The sequence below is a fragment of the Triturus cristatus genome, chromosome 7 (assembly GCF_964204655.1).
Source record: "Triturus cristatus chromosome 7, aTriCri1.1, whole genome shotgun sequence".
NCBI lineage: Eukaryota > Metazoa > Chordata > Amphibia > Caudata > Salamandridae > Triturus > Triturus cristatus.
The window spans coordinates 1,683,509,268-1,683,528,130 of NC_140590.1; the positions used below are offsets into that span (position 1 = coordinate 1,683,509,268).

The 18,863-nt window shown below is 45.1% G+C and overlaps 1 protein-coding gene across 2 annotated transcripts in view; it reads right to left on the minus strand.

Annotated features, from left to right (window-relative positions):
• Positions 1-18,863, minus strand: part of ZNF384 (zinc finger protein 384) — a 309,260-nt gene that overhangs the window by 216,652 nt on the left and 73,745 nt on the right. For both annotated transcript variants that reach the window (XM_085619828.1, XM_085619829.1), the window contains exons 2-4: positions 15,026-15,097; positions 3,321-3,576; positions 964-1,255 (exon numbers count right to left, since the gene is read on the minus strand). In XM_085619828.1, the coding sequence (XP_085475954.1) occupies positions 964-1,255; positions 3,321-3,576; positions 15,026-15,091 (614 nt within the window). In that variant the 5' untranslated portion in view covers positions 15,092-15,097. The remainder of the gene's footprint in view (positions 1-963; positions 1,256-3,320; positions 3,577-15,025; positions 15,098-18,863) is intronic.

Here is an 18,863-nt window from a genome sequence, read left to right on the forward strand (position 1 = left end):
TTCAGTGAATTTGTACGGTTTTTTAAATGCTAAGTTATGTATTTATTAATATATATATATTTTTAAGGTTTTTCACCGTGCGCGCGCTTTGGGCGCACGGTGCGCTGCGCGCCCCATGCACCGTGCGCGCACCCCGCGATTTTTATAAAAAAATAAAATAATTATTTCACCCATGGGGGTCTGTCCTTCTGTGACCCCCTGACAAAGGCTAGGGGGTCAGGAACTCTTCCCTGCCCCCTTTTCACGTTTTCCACCTTTTTTCCCCCTTTTCTTTTCAGTGCGAGAGACAAAATGGCGGCCGACACTTCCTGATTTCGACCGATTCGAATGTTGACTGACATCTAACAACCAATCAGAATTTCGCTTGCGCGCGCGTATAGATATTTATATGCTTTTAAATGCTATTTTCTCAGGAATACTGAACAGATTGACACCAGCCTGCAAAAGGCACTTCCCTGACCTGAGGACTACCTCTCTGCCAAATTTCAAGTAATTCTGTTCAGCCGTTCGGGCTGTACCTTCGACTAAAGGTCCTATGGAAAAATGCATGGGGAAAACGCGTTTTGGGACCCCCCTTTTTTCTCGGCCCCCGCTTGGCGAATCACCCCGAGACTTTAAGGGTAGGAGCTGAGCGGAGCGCCCCCTTAGTTTTGAAAAGTTCGCGAAGATTCGTCAACCAGCGCCAAAGTTATTCAAAATAGAATTTTGAGATTTCCTATGGAAACACGGTCCTAAATATAACTATCTACTGGCGACCGCCAGTAGATATATACAAGTATTTACTAAAATATATACAAGAGGTCTCGAATGCTCGACCTAAAAAGGACAAAGAAAGGTTGATAAAAGGAGCCTAAATTGAGAGCATATTGCAAGGAAGATGAATGGGGAAGGAGATATGAATGCAATGACGAGCTGTATAACAAAGGAGCAAGAAAACAAAATTAAGGCGCTGATGCTGTTTACCTGTATGTTTTTCCGTCCTTGTGGTGCTCATCATCATCCTCGTTCGATAGGTCATAGGGGTCATGGAGATCAGGCAAAGTAGGGTCAGGGAGCCGCTTCTTCTTGCGCCCTCGGCTGGTCTTGGGAAGCCCACTGCCATCTTTTAGCTTGGAGAGGTCGGGCACCACCTGCAGGGCCTGGGAGCTCTGAAGTGCCGAGATGATCATAGCAGGAGGAGCAGAAATCGGGAAGGTGTGCCCTCCAGAAGAGGTGGTGATCATGGAGCCAGATGGGGAGGTAATAACCAGGCCAGCTAAAGAGAGGGGAACATACGAGTCAGTATTGTAAGATTTTGATGTCCGAAACTGGGCTACAGAAATCTCTCTCGCAGGTCTGTATCTTTTAGTTAATGTTCAGGATTTTAAATAATTTATTTAAAACATAAACAAAGACCCCCTGAGTAGACAGTTGGCGACCGCAATCCATACTGTGCCGAGTATGAGCCTACAATGCCTTCCCACTTCAATTCTTTACCGGCGGCAAAACGCCCACCTGTAAGCATTTCTAACAAGACATGCAAGGTGAAGGTGCTGCCTGCAAAATAGCACTGTGCAGCATGGTTTGGAAGGGGGAATTACTTTTGCAGTAAACCAATGACAATAAATACCAGTTTGCCAGGACTAGACAGTCATTTCACTACTACATCCCATGTCTGGAGTCCCAGCAAAGGGTAGTAAAAGGGGTAGAGTTTGATTCCAGCCTCATTACCCACTCAGTAGAATACTGAGCGTTTAACATTCTAACGATGACCTGCGCTCAGCTATGATGTATTTTTTTTTCAAAACCTTTATTCAGCATGACCACGGAATACACAGCCCCATGCCTACAACCATCCTGTGGCCGGCGGCTAGATACGAGAATGAAAGTGAATGTTGAACACAGCTGCCTGCCTACAACCCTCCAGGGGCCGGCTGCGGCACAAGAAAGAATGATAGTCAGCATGCCAGCACGAACGAACGTATCCCATCAAACACTGAATACTTTGCATTCAATGATATTTCCACAGTAATATGCACCAGTTGTATCGAGGCGAACTTCAGTCGCGTGTAGTAGCCGTCCCACCTCACTCCCAGTGTATTGCCTGGCAGAGGAACAGAAGGAGATCCACCCATGGTGAATCACCAACAAAAGTAAGGGAGGACACCAATCCCAACCCACGACGACCCCACCCCCGTTTCCGTCCCTTTAGTTGGGTCGCTGCAGTAGAAGTAGTGTCTTGGAAGACTAAGGGTTAAGCGAACAGAAAAGTTTGTTACGTCTGTGGGTGCGATAACAGATACGTCTGTAGGGGACCCCAGATGTCAGTCGGCCTAGATGCGGAAGGCAGAAGTTCTGCATATCGAAGTAAAGTATCTTGACAGTGTACCATGTCTCTGATCCAATCCTTAAATTTGGGAGCTCTGCCCCTCCCCCATCTACAGGCTATCAGTCGTTTCGCCATGAGAAGGGCGACTGTGGCAAATCTGCGGACCGGCTTTTTTTATAGTTTTTGTGTAGCCCAGGAGTGCCTGCATCGGAGAGGGTGACAATGGAACATCTATCATTTCCGAAATGCCGGAATACACTTGTTGCCAATAGTCGGCTATTTCCCGGCATCCCCACGTCATGTGAAGGAAGTCTGCCGCCGGAGCGCGGCAGCGCCAGCAAAGATCGTCCTCCTGGAGGCCCACCCTATGCATGTGCGCTGGAGTACAATAGAGCCTATGTAAGAACCTATAATGAATCACCCTGAACCTGCTGCTGGAGGAGATTTGTTCGGTTTGTAAGCAACAATAGCTCCAGAGTTCGTCATCTATGGGCAGACCCAGTTCTTCCTCCCATTTGGTGCGTGCCCTGCAAGGCAAAGCTATGATGTATTTATGTAACAGGAGGCACAGGCAAAAGATGGACACCTTTATCTAGGCGCAAGTTGTGATGTCCAACTTGGGGCACACAGCGGTCCTAAATCTTGTGCGTGCTTGTGAATTATTCAGATGCCTGCCATACATCACATACCACCCAAGCAGTGTAAAAGCAACAACTGACTGGGCATCAGACATATAAATAACAGAATACTGGTAGCATCAGGATTATAGTTCAAAGTGTTCAAAGAAAAATCCATCCCCAGCGAGCACAACAAACTGAAAGAGATGGGATGTCTACAAACAGAGCACTGCCTACAAAACGCACTATAGTGTCAGAGAGGACTTCACAGACTAACAAAAGGTCACAGGGGTTGCAAGTGATCGAGCGAGCCCGGAAACAAACAACCTATTGCCCCAAAACACTATTCCAAAAGATAGGCCAATGAGTAAATAGAGGGTTCACCTCAAGCTCACCTGCTGTCATTAGGCCTGCAGACTGCACAGGCACCACTGTGATGTTCTGGGTCACAGAGGCCTGGCTGTGTGGGGTCAGATGCTCCTTGCTATCCTGCGTTTCCATGGTGATGCCTGCTGGTAGAGACACAGAGGTGGGCAAAGAGACAGAGGTTGGCACCGTGAGGAGGGCTGGGTAATGGGGTGCCCCCAAGCCACAGCCTTTCTCCTGCATCAGTTGATCCTTCACCTTGTTGAGGAACATAGAGTTCTCGATCTGATGGGACAAAGACAGAAAAAAGATGGTAAGCAGCAAGAAACAAACTTTAAGATTCACAACATCACAAACATAACACAAATTTTCACTGTCCTGTAGCACAAGTTGTTGTTACCATCCATACCAGGGGAAGACCCTGTAGCCAGACCACCAGAATAAGAGAAAACCATTCATAGAAGTCTAAACCTCTAGGACCCGTTTCAACATATATTGGTTATACACCAATGATCCCCGCCCCAATAATTTGTTTGCACGTTTTTGCTTGTATACACTGTGTTATGAACTCCTCTTGTAGGTTAGATTGGGAGCACTTAGACTCTTCATAATTTGAACAACATTAGACAAGTCTAGATTAAGGATGTGAACATAGTCATAACGCATGTAGAGTCTCTTGGTGACTGCTATTATGTAGCTAGGCTATACCAAATTCATAATGGCCAGGGAATCACAAGAAAGCCCTCCCGGTTAGACTGGTGGTTGTGTATGGTAGTTCTGCAATTTGAGAATTTCATCAGAGCCCTCTGACGTTTTATCAGTGATCAGGGTCATGCTTGCAATACAGGTGCATTGTCCTCACTTTCTCACCTACAAAAGCATCAAGTCAAACAGTCTAATCGCTCCATTTTAGTCCGGCTCAAGTGAAGCATTTCCTTGAGGATCCTTCTTACTGATATAAACAGGAGTTGCATGTTAAAGACTAACTCCTCCCACTCTTTTGTCACTTTGTGTGCTGCCATACTCAACGCATTAAAGGAGAGGTACATATTTATTTTCTTTAGCAGAATTAGAAACATCCTGCCTTATAGCAGTGTATCTAACAAGGAGGGTTAACTTTCTTTTCATGTGTAATAGAAAACTTGGACAGAAGGCTATTGGACACTACATAAGCATCGAACACCAAGTCAGTAGATCACTAAAGAGTCAAAATAAGCCACCAAAAGGACATGATGTTACCAGACACTAGAAGACCACTCTAAGGAATGGAGTCTTAGTGCTTGAAATGTATTTATTTTCGGGTGACTTATCCGAGAGCATTGTGGGTTGGCTGTTAAAGAAAAAAAAAAAGAGAGAGAGGAAGCCACTTTTACTCAGGGTAACTATGTGAAAGGTAAGAAGCTTTGGTCCGTGCATGTTCTTAGCATCAAACTAATGCACAGAAGAATGACCGACTGTGCAGGCTTGGGCTGAGGTCAAGTAGTTTAGGTACAGTTGTAAACTAGCAATTTTCTTCTTGCGAAGTGATAGGTGCCTGCTGGTTTGGACACAATGTACATATCCTGTTGGGTTCAAACTGTCTACAATTTGTTCCATTATTCAGATTTAGGAAACGCAAAAAAAAAAATCCAAATATAAAAGACATTTGACAGGAACGTCAACATTATCTTACCTTCACTGTTACAAGTCTCATTACTATGCACAACTTCAAGATTTTTCTTAGATGCATGTAAATCATATTTTTATGAGATTGTTTTATATTTCAATTTGGTTGCTGTTTAAGTAAAATGTAAACCTTCTAGTGGACATCTTCCGTGACAAGACAACTACAGTCCTGGGGCACTACACTCTTGATCCATAGCTTGAATAATGCCACAGAACCCTTTCTTCTCCAAAGCTCTGAACTAAAGCTACAGTTTTTGTATATGCACATTCAGCCATTTGCAGCTGCTATTTAAGCGGTGTTTCTCCCCCAGATCCAGCTTGCTATTCATCCACTACTTTTTTCCTGTTCTACAACGGGAGAAAAATGTTGTGCATTTTGATGCAAGTAACTACCATTTTTAAGTCAAACCCATAACGGCCCAATATGTACCCAATTGCCAAGACCTTCTCTTAGGGTTCTGTACTGAGAGGACTGAGAATTGACACTGTACATCAGTCTAAACCACTAAGTAACAAACACATTCAACAAAGAAAAACATCCACTAGATTCAACAAACTAGTACTTACTGAAGAATCAATCCTTACAATGTAACACACCAAATACTACTGCAACCCACACCCTCTACTGCAGCCTCATTCTTTCAAAGCAACACAACCATCTACTTCATCAAGGCCCATTTCAACCTCATCCTGATCAAGCAACATCAACCACTGCAGCCACACTTTGCCAAATAACACAAAATAATTTAATTCAACTCCAACTACTGCATTTATTACCTCATCATCCTTACAGTACTATACACTACCTTCCGCTTCAAACTCAAAGATGAAAAAGTATAGATATGAACAGCTATATTTTCTCTACAGAACACATTAACACATCTGCAAAAACGAATCACACCATCAACTCGACACAAAGCATCAACATCATCTTCTTAAGTCAACAGACCAACACACAATACAACTAACAAACCTTAATGCAACCTCTTCCTCTTCAAGCTACACAACTGCAGTTACTGCAAATAACAAACTGCAACTAACAGACTATGTAAAAAGCACAAAAGATTCAAATTCTTCAAATATTTCCTCTAGTCAACAATGCAGTGTTCTACTCATGCATTACACATTAAGCTTTGTTAAATTAAAAATCACAAAACTATTCCAATCAGCACACACAACTCATGTAGCCTCCACCCACACCCGAGACATCCACTACAACCAGAATAAGATTCCCACTCCTAACAAACCAGTAGGCAAACCCACATTTTTTCCTTTGCAGTCATTAACATTTACCAGCAACATACTAACATTCGCTTCCATCCCTGGATCTCCCATCTGGAAGGCATGTAGGACATTTTGCTGACAGTCTTGCTGTGTAGCACAGAGTTCCTGCCGTCCCAGCCTCTCCTTGGAGGAGGCACTGAAGGGAGTAGCTAAGGAGCATCCGCTCTGGGGAGCTCATGGCTCCTGCTGTACTAGCCTATCTCAGCAGGATGTACTGTAAAGGGAAGTGGGTAGGAAGAAGAGTGTTTGTGATGCACATCAAAAATCGGCGAGAGAAACAAACAAGGGGAATAGAAGGAACTCCAAGACAAGATTATGGCATTGGTCCAGTCCTGAAATATCTGCAGGGTAAGAATAAAATGTTAGGAAAAAAGATACATAGTGAAATTTCCTGGGAGACAGAAATCAAAGATATCAATCAATCAATCAATCAAAAGACCTTTATTCGAATTACTTGAATTCATAAAAGTACAGACATAAAAAACAATTCATTGATACAATATACATAATACAATTTTTTAAAAATTTTAAAAAGGGAACTAAGACAGCAATCTTTCAAGGGTTTTCCATCATATTGCGTACACGGATTATTAGTCTTAAAAAGGTACTAGTACGAAAGGTCAGTTCCTCAGTATCCAGGGAGAGTAACATCAAGCGAGACTCCTCCAAGGAGAGGGGTCTTTGTTTTCTAAAATAGGGTGTTAAGAGCCAATTAATATATTTTAAATAAAATTTGCAAAAAAATAGAAAATGCAGATCATTCTGTTTGCTGGTACCATCACAGGGGCAGGGGTTACATTCTGTAGTGTGATTATAACCCAAAGGAAAGCCCAGCAAACATTTTATAGAACCTGCCCTTAATCGAAATAACAGAGACCTCTCCCAACTAGACATAGGCAAGGTAAGATAGAGTGGGAGGGGTTGCCTTGACAGATCATCCTCCATGTATCTGACAACAGTTGATTTGGATATTTCCCTTTCCATCCTTTCAGTTTCAAAGAGTGCGTATAGTGCTTGTTTGACCTCGACCTTATCTTGGCATCCGATTCTGGAGGGATCTAAAAAGAGATCTCCTTTATTCACGGCACTTAATAATTTTAGGACCCCAGCAAGCCATGGAATTAAGAGGCCGTGATCACATTTAAGACAATCTTTAATTATGTCTTGTGTTAAAGAGGCAGCATTGTTCCTCCAGATTCTCAGCCAGAATAAAGCTGGTCTACATCTGATAAAATCGCTAATATAAGGGAGGTTCAACTCTTTGTGACAAATAAATTCGGAGGACGAGATTGGGGCACCCAGTACTTTCCTACAGAAACGTGTCTCTTCTCGTTGGATACCGGGGGTTTTAGCAGTGCCCCAAACTTCTGCCCCATAAGTGGCAACAGGGATACACTGTAATCTAAAAACTTTTAAAATAGCACTGGTTGCACCTAATTTTTTAGGGCGTGGAAGACTCAATATTGAGTTGATGGCCTTCGAGAACTTACTCATGGCGTGGGCGGAATGCCCACTCCATGAGTTGTTCGCAGCGAAAGCCACCCCAAGATATATAAAAGAATTTACATAGTCAAGTTTGTCAGACCCGATATGGATAGCATTAAGTTTCCGTTTTCCGGGTCCACATGACATAACGAAAGATTTTTTGAAGTTCACACGCAGGTCTAATCCCTCCATATGATGGACAAAGTTTTCCACGAGTAAACGGAGGGCATTAGGGGTGCGGGCCATAAGGACCGCATCGTCTGCGTATAACAGAACTGGCAGGGGGTGCCCCAGGACAGTTGGGACATCTCTAGTTACTTGTTTTAAAACCTTTGCTATGTCATTGATGTAAATAATAAACAGCAGGGGTGCTAAAACGCACCCCTGTCTAACCCCCCTACCAATTTTTATGGCTCCGGAAACTTCGCCCCCGACCCAATTCTAACTTGAGCCCTAAGGTCAGTATGGAGGTGCGCCAAAAAATGCACTAGGGGCTCGTCCAGTCCATAGTTGAGAAGCATGGGCCACAATTTTGATCTGTTTACCAGATCAAACGCAGATGAAAGATCCATAAAGGCGAGGTATATAGGGGACGATCGAGCGACGGTATACTTATCAATTATTAGTTTTAAATTCAGACATTGCTCGACCGTGCCCACCCCGCTCCTAAATCCCATCTGGCATGGATCCAGCAGGTCAGAATCTTCCGCCCACTCTACCACCCTATTATAAATGACTCGTCCAAGTATTTTTAGAGTATTGTCCAAGAGCGAGATTGGGCGATAGTTAGCTGGGTCTGACCTATCGCCCTTTTTATAAATTGGGACAATAATACTGGAAGACCACGTCGTAGGGATAGGCGCTCTTGTCAGACTGTTAAAAACATTATGTAAAATTGGTGCCCATAGATCTGGACTGTGCTTTATAATATCTATGGGAAGGCCGTCTGGTCCAGGGGCCTTATTGCTAAGGCTCTCTCTGACGGCTATCATCACCTCGGAATAATCGATCCGCAAATCTCGCAGCTGTCCCAAATCTGGGGTATTTGTTTCTTCAAAAGGGGCAGCATATATATTCGAAAAGTGGGCTTCCCAAGTGTTGCTGGTTATATTGCAGCCAATTGGGGATAAATGTTTACCCGTGTCGCGCATTTTCCTGACTGCGGTCCAAAATGGTCCACTGCTCTTCATATTAGCGCTGACAACCAGGGACTCCCATTGTTCCATCAAAAGTGCCGCTTTTCTTTCAGCTATTTTTAGTTTATAGAGTTTCCTAGCTGATTGTACCTCCACTATATTCCTTGGCTTGATGGTTAGTACCCTGCGCAGTTCCCTGTTTGCCATGGTACAGGCGGAGTCGAACCATCTTGGGTCTTTTGCCTTAGTGGGTAGTGGGACTAACAAATAGTTTTTAATTGCCACGGACAGTTTACCAAAATCTGCGACTATTCTGTGGCAGTCCCCGTCGGGCAATAAGCAAGAATTTATTAATGCAAGGTGATCGTTTTTTACACGATCCATTAGGGCTTCACAATCAATTCCCCTCCATTTTAGACGAAGACCATCACCTGATGGCGTAATATCTCTCGCGCCATTAAATTTTGCATATACTGGGCTAGATCCCAAGTATAAGGTGACTGTAAGGGGATTGTGGTCTCCATATGATGTCTCAACCACATTTGAGTCAATGACACGGTCTATTAGGCAGGGGGATGCGAAAATAAAATCGATCGTTGAGTGAGAATCTCTCCCTCTATGCGTGGGGGCACAAATCATCCTTGAGGATTGGCTTACTTCCATTACATTGCTAAGGATATGTTCATTTAATATCTTAGCAAGCTCAATGCCTCTACGATCTGCTAAATCTTGGCAGCTTTTATCCTCTAATCGGTGCTTTTCAGGAATCTTCGCATTGAAATCACCCCCAATAAGGATCCCTGACTTCTCGTCTGTGCCTATATTTATGTTAGTTTCAAAGTGTACCAATAAATTAGAAAGTGCTATATAGTTCCTGTTTGGTCTTGAATTAAAATCGTTATTGTAAAAATTAATTAAATAAATCTTGGTCTTTCGCTTGTATTCCAGAACCTGAATGTTTGGGTTCCCGAATGATAAATCTTTAAAAGTACCACCCGCCAATATTCTAATCCCAATGAAAAGTCCTCCCATTGCACGGCCAGAGACAGACTTAGAGGCAAACACATTAAAACAATGATAACCCTCTATGTGCACGTTCCCTACGGCCCAGGTCTCTTGGAACATGATAATATCTTTGCCATCCAATAGCTGGACCCACTGAGGATCGGACAGTCTAGATTCTATGCCTGCAACGTTCCAGCTAAGGATTGACAAATCACAGCCGCTTGGGATGCTTAAATGCTTGTCCCTGGTTATCTGCATGGGGTTAATTTGGGGGGTTGTTATGATGTCCTCACATGCAACTGGTAATTCAACCAAGGCAGACTGTACGGCCGTGATATAAGGTATGACAATTTTTACCAGATCTAAGGGGCCCTCGGTTGCATTGGCTGCCTCTGCGCATTCACTATTCCTGTCACTATCCCCCAGTCAGTCCAATTCCTCTAGATTTGAGAAAACATGTTCGAATCGATTATATGTGGGGACATTATACAGATACCTCCTCTCATGCTCATCCGGGTAAATATTTTGATTGGTCGCTGCATACGGCCTTACCCTGGGAATGTGCTGGGGAGCGACTAAGAAAGGGGGATATGACATTTGGTGTGCAGGTGGTGCAACCACGTTATCCAATGGAAGGCCATTACTAATATCAGGATATTGGCCCTGGTGGTAACGTCGATTATTAATTCTAAAATCAGTATTAATGTCCTGGTGGTGTCCCAAGAAATGAGTCCCAAGACTAGGATTAGAATCTATTAGGTGCCTATAAAAATACCCCAGAGGGAGGAGTGTGGTGTTATATTCCCAGTGGGAGGGCTGTGGGGCTTTTGCTAGCGTACATTGGGCCCATAGAGGGGACTTAAAGTTTATAATTATACAGTCCCCTTCAAACTTTTTCCTTAGGGGGCCCACCCATCCCACTCTTTGGGTGTGAATAATTTCTCCAGCGCCATCCATCGGAAATTGACAATATCTAGATAGCCAATGGAGGGTTCTGTTTTTTAGGCTAACAAAGTTTTCCTCTTGGTCTTTCCTTAGCTTAGGGACATTAGCTAAAACCAGGACATAAGGTCCACACTCTGGAGGTAAACTAATACGAGCCGGAATTTGCTTAGCAATTGTTAAGATAGTTTGATCCGGTTTAGGTGAGGGAGGGGATAAATCAGGTAAGACATCAGTATTAGTTTGACCCAAATGTGCCAAATTACTTTTGGAAGCGGTTTGAGCCGTAACTATAGGGGTAACAGCCTTGGGTGATATTGGTTTAAGTACCCGTTTGGCACGGTGCTCCACAGGTGGTAGGTTTTTACTTGTGCCAGGTATTGGGAGCAACAAGGGGGCCCTGTTTTTAGTTTTGTTAGGCATTTCGGGCTGATTTATTTGGACATCATCAATAGTGGTGGTTGCCCCTAGAGAGGGAAAAATTTCTTGATGGCGCCCAGAACTTAGTTTAACAACATGATCAGTCAGCACTCTCATCCTTTTTTCTATATTTGAAACGTGTAAATTCAAAGGGCCCAAGAGAGTAGATATCAATGTCTCCAGTCTCTCCCAGAATCCCTGGGCCCCTGACACTGTGTTAATTTCTATAATGGATGAATCCATCCTGTTAGATAGGCCAGCCTCTTTAGACTTATCTAATGCTGCAGGGGCAACAGATCTCCGTGATTGACTGTTCCCACCCTTCTGTTTATTTTGTACAGGCTCAATGTTTTTCCGTTTGTTCTTAGCTTTTTGTCTCTTCGCTTTCTGGCCCCTTGTTTGCATTGGTCCACTAGTGCTTTTATCCCCACCTGAGTCCAGGGCTTCAAAGTCATGGCATAAGTCAGTCCCTTCAATATGAATCGGGTTGTCAACTGGAGATGGCAAAAGATCCAGATCCCTATTTGGGCTTGGCTCTAACATAGTTGGAGTTGACGATAGCCTCGTATCCATGGACAGGTGGTCATGGGGTGCTATGTTTCCATTAGGGTGGTTCTCTTTTGTAGCTGTACCCGGAAGCCCTGCGTAAGATGTCGCAAGTAGGGAATCAAGAGATTTATCTGAAGAATTATCATGATGCAAAAACAAGGGCAGGCTTGGTGGGAGCGAGAGGCGTCTTTCGGTGTTCTGAATAGCCGTAGCAACGACCCCTATTGTTTTTTGCAACATTTTGTCTATGGCCGTTAGGCTTGGCAGTGGGGTAGTAGGTGCTGCATGTTGTTTAGCCTTACCCGATCTTCTAGATGCAGCTGACGTCTTTTTCCCCATAGCAGATGTCGGTGCGGGTAGCCAGAAGTTGTTTCTCAGCTGGGTGCCCCCAGGTCAGAGAGATTAAGGGGGGTGGCCCAGCCCTGCCTCCTCCTGCCCCGGACGGCCACAGACGGCCCGCCCTCTGCCCGGGCTCAGCCCGGCGCCGCCCGCGCGCGTCCCGCGACGCTGAGGGAGCCGCTGCTTTTGTAGCGCCTCCGGGCGCGGTGCTGGCCGGAAGTATGCCCCAGAGAGTGCCGGGAGCTGTAGTTCCCCCTGCTGCAGCCAGCAATGACAACTGGCGTCGAGGGGGATTAAACAGCGCCTGCCTCCCGATTGCCTGGTGGTCCAGTGGGCTGTGTAGCGTAAGTGTCGCCGGTATTGGCCTCCCAAAGATATCAATTTTTAGCGGTGTGTTTGAAGGAAGAAGTCCAATAAAATCCTATTGTGTAATTCATATGAATGTGCAAAGAATCACAATCGGAGGATTTACAGGCGTATAGAATGCTTGTGTGAGTGGAATGTACATTTGCAATTGATTTTATTTGTAAAATTTTCCCCGAGCAATCTTTTCCCTTCATTCATGTTCACTTCGCTGCACTAAAAGGAGAGGAGAACAAGACAGTGTGTGGAAGCTATTACTCTTGACGGTTCGAGTTTCAAGCAGGAATTTGAGCCTTGGATTAGGGTTATATACACATCACAAAAGATGGAGTCTGGGGGCAAGGGTTCGCTAGAATCTGGGCACAAAAACGACAGCATCTTGTTAACATACAGATGTCAAACTGTATTAAACTGCTTTAATTGACAACAAGTCCACTCAGCCTCAAACTTGGTACCCATTTTGCAACTCTGTATAATTGCAAGGATCAGATGTGAATAACTACAGATCCGCAACAGAAACAAAGTAACCAATGATCCTCTAGGATCAACTACAGCCAGGGTTGTCTTCATGTGAGGAACTGTGAAGGAGTTGCATATTTGGTATGGTTCAGATAGCAGGAAAATGGGAAACTCCTTGAAGCGTAAAAAGAAAAGGGCAAATGCAGCTCCCTGGTGGATGAATCTTAGCAAAAAGTGCATAATGGGAATGTTAAATTTCTTACTTTCTGCTACAGAAGACTGAATTATGCACCAAATTTATACTGAGTCTCTTTATCTACAGTGTCCGATTCAGACACGTTCTTAGACCAATAAAAAGCAGACTTTTTACGAACTTTAGTGAGTGTCAAGGTAAAATCATTAAATGTATTTTGACTAATACAAGTGTCTTCAGATTACTGCATTTAATACTATACTTGTATATGTGGAGCAAATAAATCTATAATGTTTATAGAAATCGAGGATAACTGGTTAGATGTATAATTTAACTACTTGTTAAGAAATTAGGATGTTGGGCTCTTGTATGACAACAGAGTCTAAAACCTGAAAAGTAAAAAAACACACTGGGTGAACAAGTTAGTGAAATGCAGAATATGAAGAGTGAAAAGAAAGCAAGTTAGGAGACAGATGAGATGGCTGGAGGTTGGATGATTGAAATCTTGGTCTGGAAATCAGAGACTACCTGAAAGAGGAAGAGAGTCAGGGGTGAGATCCTAACTCACACAAGTGGGACAGTGGAAACTGTCCTGTACATGGTGAGATGGGAGGCAAGCACACAGAACGGGGGTAGGGAATGTGACTGCTTGAAATAGAGAGAAAGTGGAAATACTTGGGCCTCCCTGATAAGGAGATGTGGGGATAGGCATGAGATAGGCCTTCCTGCAAGAATGTGGCATGAGGCGACAGGAGGCATTGCCATCTTTCTAGGTAAGCATTTGAGGTTGCCAACTTAAGAAGGCACGAGAGGAGAGCAACTCACACGGGAGAAAAAACACATGAGATTAAAAGCAGTTACTTTGCAGAACAGGTGAGTAGAGACGCCCTGAACACAATTGTGGACACTACAACCATGTAGGGATGGAAAAGCAACTTGCTGCAGTGTAGAAGAGGGATTGGGCAGGAGGTGGAGGCATTACTGGTAAGAGAGGCTGTCACCCTAGAACAGTGGAGTGATGACATTGATGGGTTTCAGGAAGCTGCCCTGCAATGAAACGGTTAGGTTATGTAGAGGATAACAGGTAGCAAATGGGGGAAATTATACAAGACCAGATTGGAGCTAAACTAGGTTGATGGCTGGGAAAAGAAGGAGAGGAAACGGCTGTTTGGGCAGAGCAGGACAACAGGGTCACTGGTGGAGCACATCATTTAGAAAGGAGGCACTTGGCTGGGTAGAGTGGTGAAGTGAAGCAGCAACCTCACCACAGCTCAGACGGAGGTGGTCATCAGTCTCAGAGTGAGGAAGACTAAGGGTCAACAGCCTACACAGGGTTGTAGCAATGAGGAAGCAGGTACCCTATACGTAAGGAGACAGGCAGTGGCAGCATTTCACAGACTGATATGAGATTGTTGCACTGCAAAAGATGGGTATGGCAAGGTGCTGCAACACACCAAGGGGAAGATAATGGGTCCAGGAAATACATGGAGATGGAAAGAACAGGTCTGCCTGAAGGGCAGAAAGGCAGCAACCTGGCAGGAGAGAAATTAAGTATTCCGAAGTGGAAAAGGCAACTTCCATGAAAATGTACAGGGACACAGCAGGTCCTCTGGAAGAAGAGGCCTGTGCTGCAGAAGGTGCAGGGCTCCAAACTGCAGAGAGGAGAGGAGAACTGTTTCAAAAATAACGTCTGCCTGCACTGCATAGAGTAGAGGGGCATATGCTGCAAACAAGACATAGTTCACATCGAAGTTAAGAGAAAAAGCCCATGTCCCAATCTTGCAGATTGTAACATGGTTTGGAATAATGGCTCGCATGGATAGCAAGGCTACAGAGGTAGGAGACAGGCGTCTGAGGGGAGACTGAGATAAAAGGTCTCGTGGGAAACACTTACCTGTCCAGGCACTGTGTGTCCCGCCTGCCAGAAGTACGAGGAGGAGTTAAAGTGAGAGTCCTCCATTGTGATCTGTGGGAAAGGTGAGAAAACCCAGGTCACACATCTTACTTTCTAGAGATTCTAATAGCACCGAAATTGAGGGATAAGAACCCCTCTCATCCTAAATGAAAAACATTTTAACGGGAAAGGAGGTGAATCCAATCACCAGACGATAAAGACTTTACTATTTTCCCAGTAATTCCAATCAGCACCTCCACTCATCAAATGGGTGTCTGTTCAACCTCCCTCCCCCATAATGAGGAGATAAACTGATGGCAAAACTTAAACACTACACCATACCTGCAGAGAACACACATTAGAGGGAGTCCTCACTGTTGCAGAAGCCATTTAATAGAGAAAAGACAACAAAACAGAAGCCATCTCAAGAGTTTAATTCAGGTTTACATTTGGTGTATGAGTAGGACTACTACATCATTGTGTATCGACCTGACAACAGCCACATGCTGCATGTTGACAACCAAAAAATCCCAAGTGACATGCCCACAGGTCTTCCTCCGGCTCTTATTTTAGACAGAGATTAACTAGTCGATATGAAAAAGGCAGGTAGCAATGGCGGCACATTTGTTTCCTACTCAGAAACGTAGACCAATCAATACTTTCATGGCTTGAAGGAAACATCCTGTGTTGACTCTTAAGACTAACTCCAAGAAATGGCACAGTAATGTGTGGTCTCCTGTGACATGTTTACACCCTGCTTGAACACCCTCAGACTTCCTGGACAAAACAGTTCACCTGGTTGATTCTCGTTTTCATAATCAGCCAAGTTAAGGTTTGGACATTCACATTTACACTACACCTGGGCTTGCAGTGGTTTCCTCCAACATATAAGGTGATAGTTACTGATTTTAGCAGCACATGAAACAATGTTCTGTTTTAGAAGGAAGAAGAGTACCCTTGTTTAGGATATGCAAGAAAGTGCCCTATTTTTGCATGGTTGCCCCCACTTTTTGCCGAACTGTTGATGTACTTTGACTGAGTGTGCCCTGGGTTCCTGCCACCCAGGACCTATGTTCTTTCCCAAAAACTGCATTGATACAAAATCCAACTGACGCTCTTTGGCCAAGTCCCTTGTAGCCAGGGAAGGCCTCCAAGGGCTGCAGCACTTATTGTGCCACCCTTAGAGGCCCTGTACTACTAATTTTTTTCTGTGTGTGTGTGTGTTTTGCATCAGAACAAAGTGAAGAGTCGACATGGGCCATATCCTTGTGTGCCATGCCTACAACCCACTGCCCCGACCTAGGTAAGCCACCCCTCTAGCTGGGTGCACTATACCAGTGGTGAGGGTACAGGTGCATGAGCCCTGTACCCCTACATTGTCATTGTCAGTTATTAGAAATTGTAAGTGCAGTAATACCATCAAGAGTATATGATACTGGGAGTTTATCAATACAAACTCCATAGCACCATAATGGCTTTACAAACAAACATTGGCATAGCCAATAGGTCTCGCCTTTGGGACCTTATAAGTGTTTAGTTATCCAGCACAATATCCTTGGTGCAACATCATCAAGTGTTGCATGGCTTAACACTTATAACGTCCCAAAGGCAAGACCTATTGGCAATGCCAATGCTTGTTTTGAGTGAGTGGCTCGTGCAGGTATGCCACTGGGAGGTAGAGATGCTGTGAGTGCTTTTACAGGAGACACTGCGCCTCTTCAATATGTATCTTGGGTCGGGTGTAATACTTCTAGCCCCTATGTGAGAAGTTGGCCTGATGTATGATGTCACTAGTTATAGTGTACACCTTATATCAGTCCAAATACCCTTATGGTGATTGGTTGTAAAGTCAACCTTATAGACCAGCTATCCTAGTGGTAGCATGGACAAGAGCAGTCTTAGGCTAAACTCTGAATGGCATGTGAAGCCAGCTGTGATACCATATATAATCCCTTGAATACCAAATGAAAGGACACCACAACAGATATATATATAAAATAAAGTGTATTTATTCTAAGCAAACCCTCAGCACTCTTTATGAGTTTAGAGGTAAGTACAACACAGTCTTATTAATGCATACAGTAAGTCACACAGGTAAGTAATACAGTTAGGCCCTAGGGGCCACGCAAACCATATACTAAGTAAGTGGTATAAGAACCACTGTCACGGAAATAGAATAGGCCTAGGCCTAGGGAATCGCTGGGGCTACACTACACTAGCGTTAGTTAGGAAGTGGGAGGCCCACGGGATTCGTGTGCAGAGTGGAAACACTCACGCGTAATGCGTAAAAGTCAATAGCAATGTTACAGTTTAGAAATATATAGATTTAGGACACTTCCGGAGTAGCTAGGAAGTTGAGACTTGAAAACTAGACACTAGGATAGTCACTACCCTGATGAGCACCGGAGTACCCAAGTTACCTAGCCCACAGGCTGCGGGTGCATAGGGGTGAAGATGCGTCGTTTTCGTCGTCGACTCCTATGGATGCCTGAAGAAAGATGCTGACAGGCAGTCAGGAGAGAGTGTCCGGTGGATCCCAAGGCTGGGATCAAGAAGAGAAGAAACCTGCAAGCAGAGGGGACAGAGTCAAGGTCACTAGCCAGTGACCACGTGGAACCAGGAAGGAACCAGGCGATGTCGTGAAGAGTTGCAGGTGAAGGTGAAGCTTGTCGCTGCAGCCAGGAGGACCAGGAAGCGTCGAGGACGACCAGGACCAGGAGGCGAGCTGTCCCACGAAGGCTCTTGCTGTCGGCGGCGTCGAAGTTGGACTAGGACTCACCAAGCCTTGGCAAGCGGAACCCACGAAGAACAAGGGACTTGCTTCTGGTGCAGACCAGGAAGGTCTGGGGTGCTTCTTCTTTGCAGAGAAGCGGGAGCCAGTCTGGAGGAGCCAAACCAGCGCAGAAGATTTCAGGGAGCGTCGTCACAGAGGCCACTAGCCAGCGGGCAAGCAACCGGACAGACGCGGCAAGCAGGAAAATGCTGAAGGGCCCCACGCAGGACTCGTGGAGTGTGGGGGGCTGATCTTCGGTGCAGATGGTGCTTGGGGTTGGGGCTTCTCAATCCCCGGTGCACAACTTCGAGGGTACCTCAGAAGCTGCGCTGTAAGTTACTAGCCACTTTTTCCAGGTAGCCGGTCCCACGTCGCTCGTCGCCTCCACGGATCTCAGCTCTGCTGCAGATGTGGATGAGGGTCGGAGAAGTCTGGAAGTCAAGGCTCTGGTCGGGCTCTGCAGTCGGTTCCTCGTAGAACGGTCGCAAAGCAAAGGGTAGTCTCTTGATGGTGCCTGTTTGCACAGGGTAGCCACTCCTTGGCTACAAGGGAGATTCTTCAGTCTTCTTCTTTCGTCGAATGTCGAAGGTCCAGAGTTTCTGTTCAGTTTTGCAGGTTCAGGATAATCTAAAGTCTTGAGGCCCAACTCCCACTCTTATACTAATCTGGGGGGCTGGGATACCTGCTAGGTCACGCCTTATGGGTGGGACCTGGGAGGGGGTGGTTACACCCACTTCCCTTTGTCCAGTTTCGCGCCAGAGCTGGGGCTGGAGTGCCCCAGCGCCGGTTTGAACTGGACTATGCAAGGAACACCTTGTGTGCCCCAGGCATGTCTCATTCCTTTCAGCCCACCCTGCCCCAATACACTAAAGGCTGTCTGGGGAGGTGCTAGCACCTCCCCAAGCAGGAAACCTATTGTCCAGGCCTCCCTGGCTGGGATCACTCCCAGCTGCAGGAGGTCAGACTTGTGTCTGTGGCAGCAGCATCCATTTTGCGATGCTGAGGCTTTGGTTAGAGTTAAACAGCAAAGTAGGATTTTAACATGTCTCTCCCTCTAGAAGGGAG